This window comes from Tenrec ecaudatus, chromosome 1 (assembly GCF_050624435.1).
Source record: "Tenrec ecaudatus isolate mTenEca1 chromosome 1, mTenEca1.hap1, whole genome shotgun sequence".
Classification (NCBI taxonomy): domain Eukaryota; kingdom Metazoa; phylum Chordata; class Mammalia; order Afrosoricida; family Tenrecidae; genus Tenrec; species Tenrec ecaudatus.
Window position 1 is genome coordinate 76,710,155 of NC_134530.1, and position 25,849 is coordinate 76,736,003.

At 37.8% G+C, this 25,849-nt stretch overlaps 2 protein-coding genes across 3 annotated transcripts in view; one reads left to right on the plus strand and one right to left on the minus strand.

Annotated features, from left to right (window-relative positions):
- EPS15 (epidermal growth factor receptor pathway substrate 15) overlaps positions 1–25,849 on the minus strand; it is a 151,763-nt gene that overhangs the window by 110,761 nt on the left and 15,153 nt on the right. For both annotated transcript variants that reach the window (XM_075555863.1, XM_075555865.1), the window contains exon 2: positions 5,492–5,533. In XM_075555863.1, coding sequence (XP_075411978.1) covers positions 5,492–5,533 — 42 coding nt within the window. The remainder of the gene's footprint in view (positions 1–5,491; positions 5,534–25,849) is intronic.
- On the plus strand, positions 6,502–6,953 carry LOC142435540 (large ribosomal subunit protein eL27-like). The gene has a single exon (XM_075539766.1). The coding sequence runs from the start codon at positions 6,513–6,515 to the stop codon at positions 6,918–6,920; it is 408 nt and encodes a 135-aa protein (XP_075395881.1). The 5' UTR covers positions 6,502–6,512; the 3' UTR covers positions 6,921–6,953.

Here is a 25,849-nt window from a genome sequence, read left to right on the forward strand (position 1 = left end):
GAATTCTACAGAACTCCTCAATTTTGTCCACTCATCCCAAGACCAGGGTGAAAAAGGAGTCCCCATCCCAGTATAACGTAAAGAGACATGCAAGCACAACGTGGATCAAACGCTATGGAATATTTATGTTCTATATCCCAATAAAAGAATTTTACTTTCCTCCATTCTTTTGGTTTCTACAATAAATTAAACATGGCAATTTGGACTTGTGTCACTTAAGGTACTAGAGTATAAGCCAACCCAAATATCAGTCAAGCACCTAATTTTGCCACAAAAACTGCATTAAAAAATGTGCTGAACCCATCTGTAGGCAACTGGACATCCCCTTTCACAAGGGTCACAGAGGGAGAGTCAGTCAGGGTGCAGTGTAACAACAATGAAACATACAACTTTCCTCTAACTCTTACATGCTTCTTCTCCCTCACCATCATGATCCCAATCCCAATTCTACCTTGCAAATCAGACTAGACCAGAACATGCACACTTGTACAGATAAGAGCTGGAAACACAGGGACTCCAATAATGAGAGTAGCCATACCAGGAAGGGAAGGGGAAGGTGGGGTAGATATGGGGAACCGATTACAAGGATCTAAATATAACCCCCTCCCTGAGGGACAGATAACAGAAAAGTGGGTGAAGGGAGACGTCAGGCAGTTAAGACATGACAAAATAATAATAATTTATAAATTATCAAGGGTTCATAAGGGGGGAATGGGGAGGGAGGGAAAAATGAGAAGCTGATATCACGGGCTCAAGTAGAAAGCAAATGTTTTAAGGATGGTGGCAACAAATGTACAAATGTGCTTGACACAATGGATGTATGTATGGATTGTGTAAGAGTTGCATGAGCCCCAAATAAAATTATTTTTTTAAATAAACCACACACTTCATTTCTTAAGAGTACAAAAAATACAAACTGTCTTAATAATAACTTTATATTGATTATATGTTCAAATGTTACTACAGATATAATGATGTAAATAAAATATTTTTAAAAATTTTAAATGTGCTGTAAAGCTCGGCTTATACACGAGTCTAAATGGTAGTGTCTCTTGTACTCTGACTCCAGAGACTTACAGGTTCTATCCTAACTACAACCTTTAGTCATCCAGTCAAAAAACAAAGTATCACAGAGACATGAAAAGGACTATTCCAAGCAATCTGTATCATTAGCATTTTAAAAAACTGGCTGTGAGTAAAGGCTTCTAAGCTGACATCAGACAATTTTCAGACTTTCTGCTTTCAGCCAAAATCCATCTGACATCAGCAATGATCATGTCTCTCTGCCATGTCCTCTTCTAAATACGGCTGGAATTTCCAGTAGTTCCTTATTGATATGCTGCCGCAACCATTGCTGAATTAGCTTCATCAAAATTTTAGTTATATGTTACATTAATAATATTGTTTAATTTCCACATTTTTTGGAGTCACCTTTCTTTGGAATGACCAGCAGCGTGGCCAGGTTAAAAACAAAAGAAACCAAAAAAACTCTCACTGCCAGCACCTATGACTCTATAGGACAGAGCAGGACAGACTCAGTTTCTGAGACTGTAACTTTTATTTTTTATTTTTAGTTATTGGTCTTTTATTGTAAGGGGGGGGGAAGAGACTTAACATTTACAACTTGGAATGTACATAAATGATAATTTATTGAACAGCAATGACAATGATTGTGCTGAAGTTCATAGCCACAGCCTACTCTGTCAACTCCAAGTCACAGTTCAGAATGGTTTTGCTCAGATTTATTTGGTTTTACCTTTAACAGAGTTCAAAGATGCTCTCTTGGTAAAGGTTTCTTTTTAAAAACTGGTGTGGACTCACTCACTCTCTCACTCACTCTCTCACTCACTAACTTACTCGCTTCTCACTCTCTCACTCACTCACTAACTCACTCACTCTCATTCACTCACTCACTCACTCTCTCTCTCACTCACACTCTCACAAAAAAGAAAAAAAAACTGGTGTGGACAGTGACCGTCCGGCCCTTGAGCACACTGCAAACGTTAAACCAGCGCAGGCAGGCAGGCAGGCAAATCGCCAGGGAAGTGTCACCACAACCGTGGGTTGGAGCATAGGAGTGTCTACGAGGACCCTCCAAGCAGTGGGGCTACATTTCAAGATGTTATCCTCTCCTTCATCCCCTCCTCCACACATCATCCTGAGATACACCCATTCCAAATGTGTTTGTTTCCGGTAAATCAGCTATGACAATTTAGGCTAAACAAATTGAACTAGAACCCACATAGGTTTTATGATTTTTCTTTTTTTTCCTTCCAGTTTTCAATTTTAAACTGAAAAACAGCCTGCCTGACTGTGCTCAATTGTCAAGCTGCATGCATGGAAAACTGGCTGCACAGACAGTGTTATCAGTCATTAGTAAATGGATCTTGAAGGAGTCTATTAAGTGCTTTCTTAGTAGTAAGGTTCGTACAAGTATTGATATTGTAAAAGTGATGTGTAGCTTGATATTTAGGGAGACAGGACCACCAACCAATATATGCAAAAGTGTGTGTGTGTGTGTGTGTGTGTGTGTGTGTGTGTGTGTGTGTGTACAGATGCTTTTTGACGTTTAGTTTCGCTATATGGAAACAATGAATAAATGAACTTTCTTTCTTGCAAAAGGTAAATAAAACATTCTATTTGATTCTTCTGGGGGTGGGGGGTAATAAAGAAGCTGAAAGTAGGTCTTGATTTTGCAGTAATCAATGTATGAATTCTTCATAGTTCACTTGTCCGTCGCTGTCAACGCCTGAATCTCTGATCATTTCATCTACTTCTTCATCTGTTAGCTTTTCTCCTAAAGTTGTCATGACGTGGCGCAGCTCAGCAGCACTGATGTACCTACTGCTAACCTTGTCAAAGACTCTGAAGGACTCACGGATTTCTTCTTGTCTGTGTCTTTGATTTTTCTAGCCATCACAGCCAAAAGCTCTGGGAAGTCAAAGGTGCCATGACCATTGGCACCCACCTGTAATTCACATCCTGCATTTCAGTGTCTGCTGGGTTCTGACCCACTGACCTCACGACAGTTCCAAGTTCCTTTGTAGGAGAAAGCCTCCTTGAACTCAGCAATCTGCTCGTCAGTCAGCTCAGCAGCCATGGTGCCAGTGGAGAAAGGGAGCACAGAGGGAGCAAGGGGGCTGCAGCAGCACAAGGGCTGTGATGGTGGGGTGTCTCTGCTGCTTCTGCAGTGGCCTTTGCTGTTACTAGAGCATCGGCTGCAATGTACACTGTGCCGTCACCTCTTGCTCCGCTGCCCACTGCTATTAACAGACCTGTCTTTCTCTGTTTGGCCATGTACTTGTCTTCAAATATCATAGCAGAACCAATGAGTGAGAAACTTCAGCCCTCCCTCCATTTCTTGAAACATTTCAACTGGTATTCTGTCATTCCCTTGGGTCTTGTTTGTCACCAATGCCTTCAGTGCAACTGGGCATCTTCCTTTACTGCCAACCATTCTTGATTATAAGCTACTTTCTGAAATGGTTAACTGTCAACCAATTCTTTTTTGGTACAGTGACTCTGTATGTTCTTTCCATCTTTTGATGCTTCCTGCATCATTCAATATTTAGTCCAAAGAATCCTTGAATTTTTTTCTTCAGTGTTTTCAGCTTGAAAACAGCTGTGTGTTCTTTCCTTTGCTTTTCGAACGCCAGGTGTTGGTACTTATCATCATTGTCATAGTCACTGTCTTCTTAAGCTGCCCTTTGAAATCTTCAGTTACATGTTTTCTCTTCACTTCAGCTATTCTACATTTAAAAGCAAGTTTCAACCTCTTCTGAGATCCATTTTGGTCTTTTCTTTCTTTCCCTTCTTTTTAATGGCATTTTAAACTTTCTTCATGTATGAAGTCCTTGTCATCCCCAACTCATCTGGTCTTCAGTCATTTGTGCTCGGTATGCATAATCTTTTCTTGAGATGGTCTCTGAATTCAAACGGAACATGTTGAAGGCTGTACTTTAGCTCTCACAGATTTGTTTTCATTTTCTTTGGTTTCAATTTGAACTTGTGGATGAGTAAATACATGGGTTGCTCTACAGTCAGCCCGTCGCCTTCTCTATCATTATTTTTTAGCTTCTCCAACATCTTTCTACTGATAGTCAATTTGATTTCTATACATTCCACCCAGAAAGCTCCACATGTAAGTTGCCACTTACATTGTTGAATAAAAGGTATTTACAGTGAATATGTAAATAGTCTTGCAGAATTCTATAATGTGATTTCCAGCACTGATTCTATCACCAAGACCCTACTTTCCAACTGCTGATCCTTCTTTATTTCCAACTTGAGAATCCACTTACCAGAAACTTTCAAGGCATCTAGATTGCCTATTTAATCAATTTCAGTAGAAGCTAGTAAAAACCTCATTCTCCTCATCTTTTGCATTAGTGACTTGCTATGTAAATTTGAATAAGTCTTAATAACTGGTCTCGATACTATTCTAGCACTGACAACGCTTTGTAATTCAAGAGATGTTGAAACATTTTCTGTGATAATACATGTGACTCTACTCTTCCTCAATTTGTTACTGCCAGTATAGACTACAGGATTATCTTGGTCAAAAAGACCAATGCTCGTCCATTCAGTTCTCTAATGCCTAATCTAGTCTAGGTGGCCCTGGTGGCATAGTGGTTACATGTTGGGCTGCTAACTGCCAGGTCAGCAGCTGAAAAAAATCACCAGCCTCACTGACCTACACAGGGCTTTCTATCCCCGTAACGCATTAGAGACTTGGAAACTCACAGGGGCAGTTCTACCCTGTCCTATGATTCAGTACTTGGAAATGTGACACTGTAGACTCATGGGGTTATATAATCTGTGGCATGCACCTTTAATTGACTTTCTATTTACCACTGTGTTCTGCAAGGGTAGAGGGGAAACTACGCAGTTTCCTTCTATTGTACATGATGTCATAATGACTAAGAGATCATCTAACAACAAGGAGTAAAGGTTAAATTATATAAAACTGATAGGAATGAACATGAATATTGCCCACAGCAATGTGACTAAATTATTTATATCTGGTAGAGAACACAAATTTCTATAACTCACATTCTCATTTGAATTAGTTTTTACATCTTATTGGTTCACTCAACTATTACTTAATAAAATCTGTCATACATATTCATTTTATATGTACACAAGAGCTATGGTTTAAATTTTCTAAGGATTATATTCAACAAATCTTAAAGAAAGTCATTTCTTTGGCTTAAAAATTAATTTTGATATTTATATCAAAATAAATATATAAAAGGCTGCATGACGTTTTAACATAACTACAATAAATAAATGTTTGAGTTTTATTATCTTGTCTTGAGTTTTCTGACAACTTGTCAAAAGCATTAACTGCCTAAAGTAAGAGATTAAAAGCACAGAAATATGAAATAACAATCTTGTCAAAAGTTGTCCTGCTGGCTGATGATCTGCATGTATATAATTAAGATTTAACAGTGTACATTTTATGTTCAGAACAAAACAACAAAAAACTTACCTGTCTATAGTATTTTTCATATACAGGATTTCCACTTGATAGCTAAAATAAATAAACAGAAAGAAATTATATGCTATTCAATAACTCTATTATTATATCCAGCAATCAATCAACTGGTATTTGAGATAAAGTGGTAAGATACTATGTCCTTTACTTCAAAAAGCTTAGATTTGTTTCCTTTTGGGAAGGAAGAAGGGCAGGGGAAGGAAGGGTGATAAATAAATGTACCATAACTGAAAATCCTTTAGATATAAATTTTAAATGATTTTTTACAGTAGAACTTTCCCTCAAACACAATTTTACCCAGAAGCCCAACATATATATTAAAAATGAGATGAGTTGGTTAGAGTCTGTTGAGAGGCTAAAAGTCCCAAGCACTCATCTCCCACCCAAGTTCCAAACTACCTCTATGAATATAACTCAAAAACCACTTCAAATCATCTCAACTCATGTACTAAAGGTATTAAACAAAATCTTTTATTAAACAAAAACCTTTTATGAAAAAAACACTCAGAAAACTAGGAAGATGAGAAAAATCCCATAGGGCACCTACCACTAAGATCATAATCAATAGAAAAAGGTTGAGCGCTTCCCCTTTAGGTTCAGGAATAAGAGAAGGATAGCCGCTCTCACCTGTTACTCAATATGTTACTAGAACTTCTAGTCAGAGTAACTAGGCAAGAAAAAAGAAAGAAAAGACATCCAAATTAGAAAAGAAGTAAAAATATCTCTATTTACAGATGATATGATCCTATATACTGAAAGTCCCAACGATTCCACGAGCTACTACAGCTAATAAAACAATGCAACAAAGTCAACAAGTTACAAGAGCAACACAAGAAAAGCAACTTTGTTTCTACACACCAACAATGGACAATTACAAAGACATTAAGAAACTCATTCAATTTATAACAGCATCTAAAAGAATAAATTATGTAGGAATAAATTTAACAAAAGTGATGAAATACATGTACAACGGAAACTATAAAACAGGTTGTCGACCTGAGAGCCTGTTGTCGAAATGGGCAAGTTCATGAAACCCGGGAAGGTGGTGCTGGTCCTGACGGGACGCTATTCGGGACGCAAAGCCGTCATTGTGAAGAACATTGACGACGGCACCTCGGACCGCCCCTACAGCCACGCCCTGGTGGCTGGAATCAACCGATATCCCCGCAAAGTGACAGCCGCCATGGGCAAGAAGAAAATTGCCAAGAGGTCGAAGATCAAGTCTTTTGTGAAGGTGTATAACTATCACCTCATGCCCACGAGGTACTCCGTAGACATTCCCTTGGTCAAAACTATCGTCAACAAGGATGTCTTCAGAGACCCTGCTCTTAAACGCAAGGCCCGTAGGGAGGCCAAGGTCAAATTTGAGGAGAGGTACAAGACAGGCAAAAACAAGTGGTTCTTCCAGAAACTGAGATTCTAGGTCTTGAGTCAAAATCATTAAAAAAAAAAAAAACACCCCCCCCCAAAAAAAATGCTGAAAAAAATTAAAGAACACCTAAATATGTTAAGACATCCCTTATTCAAGAATTGGAAGTCTTTTTTAAATAAATAGTTTTACTGGCATTTACTTCAAAAACCACACAATTTAATTGTTCAGTCATATTAAGAAGAGTTGTGCAATCATCACCACAATCAATTTCAGAACATTTTCTCTGGTACTTATTGTTAGCGCCTCATTTCCCTCCATCTTCCCCTGTCATGCCCTATATGATTATTAATCCATTGCTGTCTCTATAAATTAACCTATCCTGGATTTTTCAGCTACAGAAAATCCATACATGGGTTAGAAGTCTTAATACTTAAAATGCCAAAACTACATTAAAGCAATTTATACCAGTTCAAGAAAACCTGATCTAAATTATTATAGCTTTTGCACATGTGGAGAATCCCATTCTCAAATTCATATGGAATTGCAAAAGGCTCCAAATAATCTTGGAAAAGAACACAAGTTGGATAAGTCACACTTCCCAATTTTAAGTTATGATATAATGCTACAGTATAGAAAATTGTGTGGTGTTGGTATAAATATAAACATAAAACCAATTAAAGTCCAGAAGTAAACCCAGACATCCTAGGTCAAGTTATTTTCAACAAGGGTGCCAACTTCATTCAACGAGGAAAGAAGTTTCTCAACTAATGGTGCTGAATCTCTACATACAGTAGAATGAATTGAGCCCATGGCTTACACCATTTACAAAAATGAATTCAAAATCACTCAATGACGTATATATAAGAAAATCATAAAACTTGGAAGAAAACAGAGATAAAGCTTTAACGTCTTCCTTTTGACGTGGATTCTTAGATATGACACATGAAGCTTGACAACCAAAGGGAAGTGGGGGAAATGAAACACAGTGAGCTTCATCAAAGTTAAACATTGTTGTGAATCAAAGAACTTTATCAACAAAACAATGGGAAAATCTAGACCATGAGAGAAGATGTTTGGGAGCTGCTATCGAACATAAGTATAATATCAAGAATATATGTAAAGGGCTCCAGCAACAAGAAGATGTACAACCCAACTTAAAAATGGGCAAAGTACTTGAACGGAAGTTATACAAAAACAGTCATTAAACACAAAAAGATACTCAACATCATTAGTCACCATTGTTGTTAGGAGTCCTTGAATAGATTTTGACTCATAGTGATCTTTGTTAGCTGTAATCTTTATAGGAGTAGATCTCCAGGTCTTTCTTCCGCAGAGCTGCTAGGTGAATATGAACCTTTTGATTAGAAGCTGAATACTTAATCGTTATGCCATCATCAAAATGACTGTATTAGAACATATTCAGAGTATATTAATGTTTTAAAATATTACTGGTTACAGAAAAGGAGCTAAAAATCACACTTTAAAATGCAACTCTGAAAAATATTTCAGAAAAAATTTATTAGAAAAATTACATTGCTCACAAGTATTTTTTAAATGTTCTCCAGAGAATTCCAACTCATTATAATTCTAAAGAACACAGTAAAACTGCCTCCACAGACTTTCCAAGGCTATCATCTTTGAAACCTGCCAGAAATTCAAGCTGGATTCAGAAAAGGACATGGAATAAGAGATTATCATTCGTTGCTAAAGTTAGATGGATCTTGGCTAAAAGCAGATAATACCAGAATGATGCTTACTTGTGTTTTATTAAATATGCAAAGGCATTAGAGTATGTGAATCATAACAAACTATGGATAACTTTGCAAAAAAGGGAATTCCAGAACACTTAATTGTAAGAACAGAAGAAGGGACTGCTATATGGTTTAAAATCAGGAAAGGTGTACATCAGGGTCATATCTTTTGACCATACTTAATCTATATGCTGAACAACTAATATGAGAAGCTAGGCTATGTGAAAGAGAACACAACATCAGGTTTGGAGGAAGGCTTACTAAGAACCTGTGATACACAAATGACACACCTCGCTTATTGGAAGTGAGAAGGATCTGAGGTGCTTGCTGATAAAAACAAGACTGCAGCAGTCAAGACATCAAACAATGTATTGCAAAGGACAAATCTGCTGCCCAAGATTTCTTTGAAGTACTAAAGAGCAAACATGTCACATTGAAGCCTAAAGCATAGCTAACACAAGCCATGGTAATTTCAATCACCTCATATGCGTTTGAAAGTGGAACAATAAAGAAGATCCAACACGAATTGATACATATGAGTTATGGTTTAGGCAAAGAATACTGAAAGTATTGTGGGCTATTAGAAAAACAATCATTTGAAAAAAAAGAAAGAAAAACAATCATCTGTCTTAGAAGAAGCACAGCCAAATGCTCGTGAGAAGTGAGGATCTGTGAGGCGTAGTCGCACACAGTTTGGACACATTGTCAGAAGGGACAAGCCTCTGGAAAAGGATAGTATCGTTGGTAAAGTGCAGGGTAAGCAAAAAAGAGAAACACTGGAGAAGATGAACTGACACAGTGGCTGCAACACTGGGCTCAAACATAGCAGTAACAGGGATGGTACAGGACTTGGTACAGGTCGACTATTAATTGCAACTAATTCAACAGCACCTAACAACAATCTTCATAGAAGCAGACTGCCACTTTTGTGACTGCTAAGTTTGAAGGGCTGACCTTTTGGTTAACAGCCAAACATTTAATTACTGTACCACGAGAGCTTCTTCAGAAAAGTATTAGTAATATGATATTACAGGCCAATATGGCTAACACACTGACTGAAACCTAAGATTATTGCCAAGAATAATTAGTTTTATTATTTGGATCATCAATGTAAAAAAACCTTATTTTTTTCTGTTTTTAAAAGAAATTTTGACTAGAATTAATTTATTGATACAACAGTATCATAAAACTGTTGATCATAAGAAAATTAATATTATAAATATTTATAATGTCCTCTATCAGTGTTCTAGAATGTCCAGCTTGAATGACAATTTATCTAGTCATCTTACTTACAGAACGGGTGTAAATACTTGTCTTTTAAAAAGCAAACAGTTGAGTTCCCTCAATAATGAAGTTAAAGTTTTAGGACAACTTAGTAGTAACTCGGAATCATAACTTATACATAGCTACAATCTATTCAGTATTCATCATCACATACAGACTCACTGGTTACTACATAACCACATGAGAAAAGCATTTGCTCACTAAAGTGTTCTCAAGTGCTTCTTGGACTGATTACTACACTAATGAGATACAGCTACCTGAGATGGAAAAAACCATCCAAATTGCCAATTCACTTATCAAGTAAGAGGATCAAACAATGTTTTTAGTGTGCCTCAAAATCATTTTCATTTTGCTCTGAAACGTCAAGAAAATGAATTAACAGTTCATTACCAGTGAACATAAAAAATGCACAGTTTTCTAAGAAACTTGATATATACAATGTTTGATATATTACTATTGTTCTTAGATGCATGGAGTCAATTTCAACTCCTATCAACCACAAAAAAATACAGAACTTCCCACAGGAGGTTCTAGGCCAGGGGTGGGGAATACCTGGGCCCTGGGTCATAGGCGACCCAAGAAATCATTACCCAAAAACAGCTCCAGCCATCACATTAAGGGTGAGTTAATTAATTAAATGTTTGACCAGTATAGCACGAGAATGATGTTATTATAACTATCACAGTGGCCCTTGGCAGAAATAAGGCTTCCCGTCCCTGGGTAAGTTCAAACTGTCACTTTTTGATTAGCAACCAAACACAACTGTTGTACCACTAGGGTCCTTTTCGAACATGTTAATACACAAATATTCAACTACTTAGAAACCAGAAGGAAGACCTGCCCATACACCACCACCCCCACTACAATCATTACCAACCCAAACCCTACTGCCACTGAGTTGACTCACAGAGACCACCAGCACCAGTTCTCTTATTTGTAGAAAAGCAACTCTATAGCCAAAGCACCAAAAGAACCTAAGCTTTTATAATACACTGAGCTCACACAGTGCACATGGCTTGCAGGGAGACTAAAAACTTCTGACAAACCACCAAGGTCTAAAAGAGAGTTGTGTATTTCAAAATGCAAAGGACACTTGTGTGAAAACTAATAGTAAACAGAATATAAGATTTTATTTAAAACAGAAAGGAGTATGAACAAGCAAATAGCACCAGCAATCCAAACAGATAAAGGAAATAACCATCAGAAGTTGTCTGAAGAACAAAGAAACTTTAGAAAGGAAAACAACTCTGAAGCTAAGGTGGAGAGGGTGAGAGGGTGGAGCAAAGCAAGTCACTTGAGCAGTGCTCACTTTTAGTGCTGGGGAAGAGGAGGGGGAGGCGTGTGCAAAAGGAAATACAAGCAGCTACCTGAGTAGTTCTCTTACAGGGTGTACAGGATTAACCCTCAGCTCTCCAGAAAACCCTGCTCTTCATTTAATCATTTAATAAGCATGACTTCCAGTTCCCAGACAGATTTAAATGTCAAATTAAGTGCTTCCCAAAGTGCAGAATGCCACCTCACTGGAGCCACTAGAACAATTCAAGGGGGGCAGCAAAAGCAGATACCTACACTTTATCAATGGTACAAAAGTTTCATTGCCATGGGGATGGCTTAATAATTTTTTTAAAGGGGACAGTATGCCAAATAAGTTTGGGAACCTACACCTAATATCCTGACTTCTTATATCTTTGACATCCTAAATCCAATGGCCTCTCCAACAAAACAGTTACACAATTTACCACCAGTTTGACAGTATGTGATGACCTGGTTGGTTATCTTGTGGCTCTTGTGGTAACATCCTTCCCAAACCACTCTCCCTCAACGCATTATTTCCAGCATCTTGTTCTTTAACCACAACTTTATTCTCCAGGTTATTGTTTGATCTCTACAAAAACTCTTATTCATGAATCCATAAGTCCATATCTTTGCTTACCTTTACTCCTCATTCAGATTAGATTAGTCATAAGTCATTTGAATGATCCTCTTGCCAAAAATTCTCTTTTCCTCTTGTCTTTTGGACAATAGAGTAAAATCCCCAGCCTGGATGATCCCAACTATCCATTTTTCTTTTTTTTGGTAAGAGATAACTTTCTGTCATAGAGTAATTGCATATTGAGAAAATATTCCAACACAGTCCAGATCAAGTCCATAAGTCCAATAGTGGTTCATATTTCCAATACTAGCCTATAAATTCCTCCTCAGACTCACACAGCACATGCAATGATGCAGAATGCAAGAAGATGACAGGCTGGTGGGTGAAAAGTCCTGTGGGTCCTATCAGTGTGACTCCATGTGGTTTGTCAACAGGAATGTGAAGTAGAGAAGAATGCCACCAAGGAGGAAGAGAAGAAGTCCCAGAATCCTCATGAGAGGGCACGCCCACAAGGAAGGATCATCAGGCTGTGACCATTTTTCTTTAAAGCTGTACTGACAAAGTCATTCAAGAGGGCAGCCTACCATTACTATAAATTCATAATCACCAACCTCAATACTCTTTTTAAAAATCATTTTATGGGTGGCTCATACAACTCTTATCACAATCCATACATCCATCCATTGTGTCGAGCACATTTGTACACTTGTTGCCATCATCATTCTCAAAAAAAACCCTCAATTCTTTCAGGCAAACATAATACTCTTTTTCTCTGATTATACCACTCTCCATAACTAACTAATGCTGGAAAAGTGGCCTTTGCCAATCTAATCAAAGAAATTCTCATCTGTTTTGCAGCAACTATCAAGAAAACAGACTTTTCTAAAGAGCAATAACATTTTTTTTACCTTAATCACTAAGCTCTTTTAAGAGCTCTAAGAGGAGTCCAGCTGGCACTATTCCGTCAATGCTGGATTGCTAGCCACAAAGTCAGTTGTTCAAAACCACCAGCTGTTCCAAGGAAGTAAGATGAGACTAACTGCTTGGAAGCCCTCCAGAGTTCAAGGTTGCCTGAGTCAGAATCAACTTGACAAGTGGATTTTTTTTTTTTGGTCTTTCATAGATCAAATTTTCAACAAAAGCAACTTGAAATAAGAGCTAGAAACCTTAAGGGTCCGTGAATTTATGCTAATGAGGACGAGCTTAGAGTGGACCAAGTAGACATGGATGAATTGGTGTATTATTTTGCTGTATTTCCTTAGTAATAAAAATTTAAAAAATATATACCACCCCCCCAAAAAAACAGATCTACATTGCAATCGAGTCAATGCTGACTTAAAGTGACCCTCTATGAGTTTCCAAGACTTTAACTGTTTACAGGAATAGAAAACCCAGTCTTTCTCCCTTATAGCTGCTGGTGGTTTTGAACTGGCAACCATGAGAACAGTTGTAACCACTACATCACCAAGGCTCATTAAATCCTAGAAAAAAAGAAAACTAGGCTTCCTTTATCCACTGTAGTTGGAGTTAGAAATTATGCAAGGCTAAGTATAAAATATGCAATCATGTTAATGCTACCGTGGGAAAGCCTGTTTGAGAACTGGAGTTGAGATAACAAAAAAAACTCGAGTGACATCCTAATATGCTTGAAGCCTGCTCTACTAGTCGACCTGTCATTTCCATTTACTAGGACACTCCCTCTCTGCTGAAAACACTTAGAAATCGTGTTGCCTATCACTTGAAACTAAAATAGCTCTGATTTATGAATGGACTAACCTAGTAGACAAAGCGAATGTTATGTTTCTTGACTGGTATCCAGAATTGAAGACCTAGCTACAGATCGTGAATCAACAGAAATAAACACTAAATTTTTCATACTACAGACCTAGCATTCCCAAGCTTTTCATCTTTATCTTACATATAATTTAAAATAAGCACTACTTTCTAAATATTTTTATATAAACTACATCTTTGCATATATATTAGTTGATGTATTAGTTGTTACACTACTTATTCCCAAACTGAAAATTCTGTTAAAAGAGAATTCTCACAATGATTTAAACAGTAATGACATAAATGGGAGAGGGCAAACCCTCAGACTTTACTATTACCGGTAACGCTGATTGGATAAGGCAGTTAATAGTCCAAAACTAGCAGCTTTGATTGGTAAAACATGACCTAGACAAGTTGATGGTAAAAAAATAAATAAATAAAAAGAAATCCAGACCAAAGGATGTACACTGGTACATACAGGAACAGAAACATGGGGAATCCAGGACAGTTGAACCCTTCAGGACCAGTAGTGAGAGTGGCGACATTGGAAGGGTAGAGAGAGGTGGGATAGAAAGGGGGAACCAGTAAAACAAGGATCGACACATAACCCTCTCTGGGGGGGCAGACAACAGAAAAGTGGGTGAGGGGAGACATTGGACAGTGTAAGACATGACAAAATAATAATAATTTATAAACTATCAAGGGTTCATGAGGGAGGGGTATAGGGAAGGAGAAAGAAAAATGAGGAGCTGATACCAAGGGCTCAAGTAGAAAACATGTTTTAAGAATCATGAGGACAACAAATGTACAAATATGCTTAACACAATGGATGTATGTATGGATTGTGATGAGCTGTACAAGCCCCCAATAAAATGATTAAAAAGAAAAAAGAAATCCAACACACACACAAAGGGTAACAAACTCCAAAATACATAAATTTTGCAGAGACCAAAAATTTCTCAATTAATAGTGTACTATGCACATCCTCCAGTATACTTTAAATTATCTCTAGATTCCGTATAATATCTAAACAATGGAAAATAACAAGCCCATGTGCTGCTGTGAACTAAACACTGGACTGCTAACCACCAAGTTGGTGGTTCAGAACAAATCACTGCAGCAGGAAGATGAAGCTGTCTGTTCCTATACAGATTTAGTATCAGAAATCCTAGAGTGGCGATGAGTCAGAATCTGTATGGTAATAGGTGGGAACGCTACATAAATAGAACTTTCTGCTCCCACGAGAGGGGCTATTTTGACCACTTAAATTGCTCCCCTCATTCAACCCTCAATGAGAGTTCTCAACCTGTTGGTCGCGACCACTTTGGGGGTCAAATGACCCTTTTGCAGGGGTCGCCTGATTCATAACAGTAGCAAAATGACAGTTATGAAATAGCAATGAAAATAATTTTATGGGGGGAGCAGGGAGGGAGGGGAAAAAAGAGGACCTTATGCTAGTGGCTTAAGTGGAGAGCAAATGTTTTGAGAATGATGAGGGCAATGAATGTACAAATGTGCTTTACACAATTGATGTATGTATGGATTGTGGTAAGAGTTGTATGAGCCCCTAATAAAACGATTGAAAGAAAGAAAAAAAGGGTAAAGAAAATAATTTTATGGTTGGGAGGCCACCACAACATGAGTAACTGTATTAAAAGGTTGCATTAGGAAGGTTGTGAATCACTGCTCTGACAAGGTAGAAGTGCCCCAAAGTTACCAAAGTTGTTAAGTCTTTACAGAAGCAGACTGCCTTCTACATCTTTCTCCTGTGGAGCAGTTGGTGGGTTCGAGCCACTGACCTTTCAGTTAGCAGCCAAATGTGTAACTTCTCTAGAAGGCTTCCTAAAAGAATATTATTAAAAGGAAAACAACTGTAGCAAAGAAAGAGAAAGAATCAAGAGACAATATATCCTGGTTTTGTTAATACATAGATATTTGCAGAAATTAGTGCCCTATAGTTGGCAGTAACATGGAACCCTGGTGATGCAACACTAAAGCAACAGGCTAACTGAAAGGTCAGCAGCTTGAACTCACCCACCAGCTCTGAAGGAGAAAAGATCTAGCAACCTGCTCCTGTGAAGATCATTACTGTGGTTAGCTTCTGACTCCCTATGTAAAACAGAAGGAAACACTCCCTGGTCCTACTTCATCCTCACAAGTGTTCTTATATCTGAGTCCAATGTTGCAGCCACTGTGTCAATCCATCTCAAGGTCCTTTCTCTTTTTCACTGCCGCTCCACCTTATCAAGCAGATCAATCTCCCAAGGACCAGTCTCGTAACCTGTCCAAAGTGAGATCTAATCTCACCATGCTTGCCTCTAAGGAGCATTCTGGCTGTACTTCTTGCACGACAGATCTGTTTGTTCTTTTGGCAGTCCATGGTACTTTCAATATTCTTTGGCAACGTCGTACTTTTTTTTCTTTTCTTTCCCAAAACTATTTTATTGGAGACTAATACAGATATATCATTCCATAGTTCAATAACATCAAGCAGTACTGTACAAATGCTACCACAATCAGTTTCGAAACATTCGCTTCCTTCTTGAACTCCTTGATATGAACTCCCCTTTACTCCAACATCGTAGTTCTAATGCATCAGTTTTTCTTCTGTTTCCCTTATTCAATGTTCACATGCACACTCACGAGGCAAGTGAAATTATAATGGCTCAGATAAGGTGTACACTAGTCCTCAAAAGTAACCTCCTTGCTTTTCAACACTTTTAAGAGGGCTTGGGCAGCAAATTTACCCAATGCACTTCATTCTTTGATCTCCTGACTACAGCTTCCAGGAGCACTGATTGTGGATCCAAGTAGATGAATCCATTTATCACGATTACCTATTGGTCCAGTTGTGAGGACTTTTGATAAATTTAACTAATAGTTGTATTAACTGGATTTCCTTGAAAGTAGATATTTTCTCACAGGCAACATTGTACTTCAAGATAAATCTTTTTTTTTTTTTTAAGATAAATCTTGAAATGTCCTTTTTTGGACAATGAATGCAATGTCATTCCTTGTGATTGTGTCAGTCTTGGCATAGTAAACCATATGATTTTCTGATTCAAAGTGGCCAATACCATTCTATTTCAACTCACTAACACCTTGAATATCAATCTTTTTGCTTTCCATTTTCTACAATTTCCAATTTTCCTAGATTCATATTTCATACCTTCCAAGTTCCAATTATTAATTGATGTTTGGAGCTGTTTCTTCTCATTTTGAGTCATGCTCCATCAGTAAATGATGGTCCCCAAGGCTTTACTTCAGCAGGCTTTACTCTGAGTTACTGAGGTCAACTCTACTTTGAAAAGGCAGTGTAGCTCTTCCCTCAGTCATATTTTGAATGCCCGCAGAATGATCTTACCTCTGACAATGTCCTGCTTCTGTTCACTAGGTTTGCAGTAACTGATGATGTTTCAATGCTATCTGTAAGGTTTTCGGTGGGTAATTCCTCTGAAGTAGACAGCCTATTCCTTCTTCATAGTCTGTTCTTAGTCTGGAAGCTCCATCGAATCCTGTTCACTTTAAGTTACCTTGCTAGTATTTCAAGTAACAGTGACATAGCTTTCAACATCATAGCAACAAAGGCCATCACAGTTCAGCAAATTGAGAGACAAGTGTTGCCCTGTGAAGGTTACAGTGTAGGAAATTTTATAGAGCCATTCTACTTTTGTCATATATGGTCACTATAAGTTGATTTGACTAACAACATGCAATAGCATTCATAACAAGAAGCCTGGATTTCCAAATATTTCAAATATGCATTTCCTGGAGATAAATCCACACAAGCCAGAAAACAGAAAACATCCTTTTCAAGTAAAGAGCCAAATCTTTTCCTGAGAAAATGCTAGCAGCTTCCCTATATTGTAATAATAATTTCTTAAGATCTAATGTCATATTTCAGTCTCAAGTTTAATAAAATACAAGTATGTGCTACCTTCCCAATTTGCCATTTGGCCTACTTAACAAAATCTTCCATTAAAATGCAACTGTTCCTCTGATACTTGCCTAGTAATCATTCATGCTGAGACCAGCGATTGTGATTGCTTAGCCTCTAGCTGGAGTTCCTTGGTAGGGCAAAAAATTACTGTGCTAGCTGTTAACCAAAGGTTAGGAACTACCCAGTAGTATCTCAGAATAAAGCACAGGCAATCTGTTTCCGAAAGAGCAGCCACTGACAATCCTATGGAGCATGGTTCTACCTGAAGACACAAAATGTCACCAGGAATCAGAATCAACTGAATGGCAGCTGGTGCGTTAACTTCTAGCTAGAGAACTCAAAAAAAAAAAAAAATTGCCACAGAGTTGATTCCACTTCACAGTGACTCCATAAAACAGAGCAGAACTGCTCCTATTGGTTTCTGAGGCTGCAAATCTTCATGGGAGCAGAAAGTTTCCTCTTTCTCCCAAGGAAAAACTGATGAGTTTGAACCACTGACCTTACAGTTAGCAGCCCAATACTAACCCATTATGCCATTTCCTTAAAATCCTAGGAAGAATTTACTACTTCTCTCACCTGAATTTCAAGTATTCTATAATATTACATTTCTAGGATTCCTAATGGTGTAGTGGTTACCCATGACCCTGCAATCCAAAAAGGTCAGCAGGTTGAAACCACCCGACGCTCCATGGGATAAAGAAAGGGCTTTCTACTCCTGTAAACAGTTACATTCTCGGAAACTAATGGGGCAGTTCTAACTAACTCCATCCTATAGGGTTGCCATGAATCGGCATTGAGTCAACAGCATTGTTTGATTTTTTAATTTATAACATTATTAAACCATATGTATGATTCAATTTCAGGTTGAGAAAAATATAACTGGTTGGAGCACTTTTACAAACAAAATCTTGGGTAAGGTACCACTGAGGGAAATGAGTTAGGAAGGTAAGAATATCTAAATTCACCTGATTTGCTTAAAGTACATAGTTCAAGGGCAAGTGGAATGTCATCAAATAGAGTTTATACTATATGATCTACAGGAAAAGATTCAATATATTAACATAGCATCCTTTTATTCAAACACTATGTATCATATCATTTTACTAGGCACTTCTGATATGGACCAACAGAACAATTTATTACAAATTATAACGTGATGGCTAAATACAAAATGTGATGACAACAAAAAGATAAACAACCCAATTATAAAATAACAATCATAAAATGGGCAAAGGACCTGAATAGCTATTTCATGAAACTGGGCATTCAAATGGCCATCAAACACATGAAAAGATACTCAGCATTATTGGTCACCAGATATGCACGCATGTCAAAACCGTAAGACAATGTTTCGCTCCCAGCACGATGGGTAGAAGGGGCCCTGGTAGCACAGATTACATGAGGGGCTGCTAACTGAAGGTAGGTAGCCAGAACCCACCAGCTGCTCCAAGGAAAATAAAGCAGTCAATTTCTGTAACGATTTACAACAGTATTTCGCAAAGTGGGTGAAACCACACCCTGGGGACATGGGGACTGCTGGACTTGCAATCCAAGGGGACTGAACAGCAGGTATTCACACCTTCGCTTGGAGTTTTTCATTGCCAGGGTGATGCGGAGTAATTTTTTTCTGAAAAGGGGGTAGGAGCCCAGGTAAGTTTGGAAACCTATTACAGCCTCAGAAACCCTAGGAGTAGTTCTACTCTGTTCTTTGGGGTCACTATGAATGGGAGTTTATTTGATTGGAGTGGGTTTGGTTTGGTAATTTAGAATGGTGAAGACAAAAGTAACAGAAAATAACAAATATTGGCAAGGATGTGTGGAAATTGGAACCTTTATTCATTGCTGGTAAGAATGGAACATGGAACAGCTATTGAGGAAAACCGTTTCTAAAGGAACTAAAAATAGGACTACCATATGGTCCCATAATTCCACTCAGGTATAAACCCAAAGGATTTAAAAATAGAAACTTAAAAAGAGACCGCCAATGTTCATTAAAGCACTATTCACAATAGACAAAAAGATTCAAACACTCATCAATAGATGAATAAAAAACCAAAACTTTGGCAGATACCTACAATGGAATACTACTCTGACAGTACGAGAAGGAACTCTTGATATATGTTACAGTATAGATAGAGCTGAAAGACATTAAGTTTCATGAAATAGGCCAATCACAAAAGGACAAATATTCTATGACTTCACCTTTAAAACAAAGAAAAGGCAAATGTATAAAGACCAAAGTTTATTACAAGTTAGTGTAATAGGGAAAAGGGAATGGGGCTAAAGGGTATAATTCCACAGCCAACTATTGTAATCACTGTCAATAAGTTGAATACCTGTAAAAAAAATTTTCAAAAGCTATATGACAAATCTATTTACAACAGACTATAACAAAACAAGAGTAGCTGATATGCTTATGCACAACCAAACACCTCATGGAATTTGGAGGGTTAAAGTCATAATTTAATGGGATATTCCAGTTAATGGCCTAGTAATGAGCTTAATGCTTCTGTTCTACATAGAACTTGTAGTCATAAAAGCTTAAAAGTGACTATCTAATGCACAATAAGGGGTCTCTGAATAGGAGGATAATATGGAATATGTGGCCAATAGCCTCCACATACAACTGCCTTCTCTGTCACAATACCAGAAGAACTGGATGGTCCCCAGCTACCATTACTGAATATTTTGATCAAAGATTCCACAGAAGAATCCTGTCCAAAAGGGGGGAAGTGCACAACAAAATTTCAAATGCTCATGGACTTTCTAAAGCTATGGAGAGTGGCTGAACCTCTGAAGCTAATGCCTGAGGTAATCTTTAAGCTGTAAATAAAAAATAACTCCAGAAGTCATCCAAAAGCTGAGCAATTATAGTTGTTTGCTCTGAGAACTATGCTCTTTTAAGAACTATCTATATGGGATTAAACTGGCAACAACAACTCAAAAAAATTAAATAGGGATCATATGAGGCAAGGGAGTTTATGTTACTGGGAGAGAACAACTCAAAAAGGAGGAATGTTTACACAACTCAAAGAACATAACCAATGTCACTAAATCAATGTAGATGGAGAAACTGCTGAGTCAGTATACGTTAGGTGTATATTCTCAACAACAAAATAAATGAAATTCAGGGAAAATTGTATGTGATACACTACACTGGATGTTAAACAAAACAAATGTGGGGGTTCAAAAAGACTGCAATTTTTTCATAAACTCTTTGAAAGTCCCTCATATTCAAATAAATTGTACTTACTATCTTTACTACAAGGCAGAAACAAAGCACAGGCTTAAATAAAATGAAGTCAAAAATAATTATTTGTTCGTGCATTACTCATTTATTTAAACATCCTGTTGTATGTTTATACGCTTAAAGGGAATACTAAAATAGGTAAGCCATAATCCCTGACATTGAGAAACCAGAAACTAGTGGAAAATAGTTACAATGCATTGTGCTAATAAGTACAGCTGGTACCAAACACAACTGATTGCTGTAAAGCGTGGTTCTCAACCTTCCTAATGCTGCAACCCTTTAATACACTTCCTCATGTTGTGGTGACCCCTCCCCCACCCATAAAATTATTTTCATTGCTACTTCATAACTGTGGTGACAACGGGAGGGAAGGGGGTGTAGAAAGGGGGAACTGATCTCGGGGATCTACATGTAGCCTCCTCTCTAGGGGATGGGCAACAGGAAAGTCAGTGAGGGGAGACACCGGGCAGTGTAAGATAGGATAGAGTAATAATTTATGAGTTATTAAAGGTTTGTGAGGGAAGGGGGAGCGGGGAGGGAGGGGGAGGGAAAAGAGGAAAATGAGCTGATTCCAGGAACCCAAGTGGAAGGCGAATTTTGAGAATGATGAGGGCAACGAATGTATAAGGGTGCTTTACTCAATTGATGTATGTATGGATTGTGATAAGAGTTCTATAAGCCCCAATAAAATGATTTATTAAAAAAAAAGTAGGCTATGACTGGGTGTTCTTGACCAGTAATTGACATCATAACATATTTATATTAATTAAGGACTTACTATGGACTAGGTGATAGAAATTATACTGGACATTGAGTGACAAAAGTTTGCAAGACCAACAGCCTACTCGTTAGAAATATCTTTTTTCAACAACATATATGTGGACCCCACCATCTGGAATACAAATTAACTATAGGATTCATATTGCCTACATATACAGAAAATGATTATGAGGAAGCCAAAGTAGGACCTTCAGTATATCCTACTTAGGTTTAGACATCATGTGAAGAATAGATTTCATACAGGAACACTAATGACCAGTCCAGACAAACAAAAATCATTAAGAAGATAGGAAAGAAAGACAAGACCAAAATGGGTATTAGGAGAGACTCTGAAAGTTGTTCTTGAATGTAAAGAAGCTTAAAAAAAAAGGAGCCAATACACAAAGAAGAAATTAAGTAAAAGCTAAAGAGACGTTTCAAAGGGGGGCTTGAGAAGACAAAGTATTATAATAAAATATGCAAAGACTTGGAGTTCGAAAACTAAAAGGGATACAACACGAACAGACATGTGTACACCTATATTTATTGCAGCAATCGCCGTAAGAAAACACATGGATACAAGCCAAAACCCCAATTATAGAGGAATGGATAAACAAGCTCTGGTACTTTGGAATATTATGCATACTTTGGAATACCATGCATCAATAAAAATCATTGTCAACTCTCTTAAACAGTGCAAGACATGGACAAAGCTAAAGAACATCTTGCTTAGCAAACTCAGTCAATCTTACAAAGATAAGCATATAATCTTACAAAAATAATAACACCATTGCTAAAAAAAACAAACAAATGAAATGTGGTTTATACACCAATAGACAAAACTTTGATGACTATAAGAAGGGGGCACATACAATGAGAAGGAACAGATAAGTGATTGAGTGAGGGGGCAAGTGTGAAAGAACCATATATATGGAAAGTTTAACAGGCTATGCAGATTCTATTTCTTCAGATAGGCTGTGTACATATATATATAGTAAGCTTCTTTTAAAAAATATCCTCTAGGTTCCTCATCCCTCAAACCTGAGTGGTCTTAGTAGCTTTATAAAAAAAAGAAAAGTCAGAAAAGTAAAACTGAAATAGACTTGGAGTTACAAATTCTTTAGTTATAAATTCATCTCAAAAGAAAAAAGAAAGAAAACTAAAAGGGAAGAACACTCTTAGCAGTTCTTAAACTGAAGGAACCAAAGACCAAAATATATCCAAGCCTTGAATTGCAATATTGAAGGATTCTATGGGGGATAATGAATGACTCAAAGAGCACCTAAAGAAGATGGAAAGAAGAGTCACTATATTAACAAAGAATTAGTTGATGCTCAGCCATCTCAGGAGTTAGCATATGATCAAAAACCAATGATATTAATGAAAGAAGCCTAAGCTCCACTGAAGGAATTGGTGAAAACCAAGTCTCCAAAAATGACAGATTAATTGAAATTTTTCAACCAACTCATGCAGTGCTGGAAGCATTCACTTGTCTAAGCCAGGAAATTTAGAAAATAACTACCTGACCAATTGATTGGAATAGATCTTTATCTGTGTCCATTCCAATGAAAGGTGATCCAGCAGAATACAGAAATTACTGAACAATAAGATCATTAATATCATATACAAGTAACTGGATATAATTCAAAACCAGTTCCAGCTCTACATCAACAGAGTACTACCAAAATTCCAAGCAGGATTCAGAAGAAGACATGGAACAAGAGATGTCAGTGCTGACATCAGATGGATCTTGGCTGAAAGCAGAGAATGCCAGAAAGATGTTTACCTGTCTATCACTAACTATGCAAAGGCACTCCACTGTGTGACTAGAAAAAGTTATGAACACAACCTTGCATGCTAAAAACAAAGAGGACTTGAAGCATTTGCTAATGATAATCCAAGACTGCAGCCTTCAGTATGGATTGCAACTTAATATAAAGAAAACAAAAACTCTCATAACTGAATAAGCAACATTATGATAAAATGGAGAACAGATTGAGACTGTGAAGGATTTCATTTTACTTGGATTCATAATCAATACCATAGAAGCAGCAATTAAAAAAATCACCGCCATTGAGAAAATCTGCTAAAAGATACTTTTAAAGTGTTAAAGCGAAAAGATGTCACTTTTAGGACTAAGGTGTACCAAAGCTATAGTATTTTCAATTGTCTCACTGGAATGAAAAGCTGAACAATCAATGAAGAAGGCTGTACTGATGTCGTTGAATTATGGTGTTGGTGAAGAATACAGAATATTCTATGGACTATCAGAAGAACAAACAAACCTGTCCTGGAGAAACACAGCTAGAATGTTTCTTAGAAGTGAGGATGGCAAGACTTCATCCTCAGGTACTTTGGAAATGCTATCCAGAAGGGTCAGGTTCTGGAGATGGACACCATGCTTGGTAGAAACCAAAAAACCACCCCCCACTGTCACTTAGTCAATTCCAACTCATAACAAACCAATAGGACAGGGGAGAAATGCCCCTGTTGGTTTGTGAGACTGTAATGTTTACAAGAGTAGAAAGCCCCATAGAAAATCAGTGAAAAAGAAGACCATCGATGAATGAATAATAACACAGTAGCTCAACAATGGGCTCAAACATGGGAAAGATCGCGAGATTGGTTCAGGACTATGCAGTGGTTTGTTCTACTGTATAGAGGATAACTATGAGTCAGAACCAACTCCACAGCACCTAACAATGTCAACACGGACCAGGTAGAATTCCTAGATAGTGCAAATGGTTAACTCACTCATTCCTACTTTAACTCAGCGCCAAGTCCGCTGCATTAGAGATCTTGAATTCAGAGAACTAGATTTGTGGAAGGTAATTGTGGGAGCCCTAAATAAATTTTTTAGTCTCTATATAAATTCATAAAGTATAAGGTTGCTATGAGATAGAAAAGATTCATTGTCAGTAAGTTCTGTAGTTTCATATAAATTCAGTCTCCACAGATTTCTTTCTGGCCATTGTTCAGCAATGTAAAAAGCTGTGTTAGTCTTGGTACACTAGAGAAACAAATTCATAGACACACTCATATGTGTTTAACAGTGGTTCTCAACTTTCCTAATGCCATGACTCTAATACAGTTCCTCATGTTGTGGTGACCTCCCAACCATAAAACCATTCCCATTGCTACTTCCTAACTGTAATTTTGCTACTATTATGAACTGGGTGACCACTGTGAAAGGGTCGTTTGACCCCCAAAGGGGTTGCGACTCACAGGTTGAGAACCGCTGGTATATAAGAAAGAGCTTTATAAATGAGAACAGTTGAATATTGAGAAAACATCCTTGTCCAGTCCAGATCAAGTCCCTAAGTCCAATATTAGCCCATATGTCCAATACCAATCTATAAAGTCCTCTTCAGACTCACGAAACACATGCAATAATGCCAAATACAGAAAGATCACATGGGCCGGTGGGTAGGAAAGTCTTGTGGATCCAGTGGCATTATAAGCATCTCAGTGCTGGTAGGGTTCTCCATGTGGCTTCTTTGCTCTAGAGGTCTGGCTCCATCAGCCTCGCTCCAAATGTCTTCTCCACAGGGATGTCTCACAGAGAGTCAGATGAGAGTGTCTCCAGCCTCCAAAATGGAATACAGGAATTCCAATCCTCAGGAGGCCATGTTCACACAGCGGCCTCATTGGCTATATCCTGATTGACAGGCTGGAGTCCACTTCTACACTCTTAATCCTCAAATTGACACCAGTTTATGTACCTACCACAGAAACTTTGCCTTCAGGCTGAGTATATCTGAAAGTAAATTGTTGAGACTCCCCTAGCTGGTGCAAAAAAGGGGCAATCTAATTCTCAGGAACTTATCTGGGTGTAAGCTTGATAGGGTACTAGAGTATTATGGTCTCAAGTTATATCCCAAAGGGATTCCAGAAGGAATCCTATAAGCTTTTCTAATCTACAGTCATGCATGTTTCCCAATCATGGTCCCTTCCCTACTTCTCATCTGCAACTGTAATGAATTGATCTGGCACCAATCTTGATTTTGTGATGGATTTCCTTTGTTTTCCACACTGTATGATTCAGTCAAATGATAAGTAAATGTGATGAAGAATAAGCAAATATGGTGAAGAAAGATGATGGTGCCTGGCTATCAAAAGAGATAGCATCTGGATTGAAGGTAAACAAGCAGCCATCTAGCTCAGAAGGAACAAAGCCCACATGGAAGCACACCAGCCTGTGTGATCACAAGGTTTTGAAGGGATCAGGTATCAGGCATTGAAGGACAAAAAATCATATCATTGTGAATGAGGGAGAGAGCAGGGTGAAGACCCAAAGCCCATGTCTAGATAATTGGACAAACACTTACACAAAGGTTTTGGGGAGGAAAT

What these genes read in the sequence shown, in the direction of transcription:
- LOC142435540 (XM_075539766.1), top strand. Translation starts at nt 6,513, where the DNA reads ATGGGCAAGTTCATGAAACCCGGGAAGGTGGTGCTGGTCCTGACGGGA.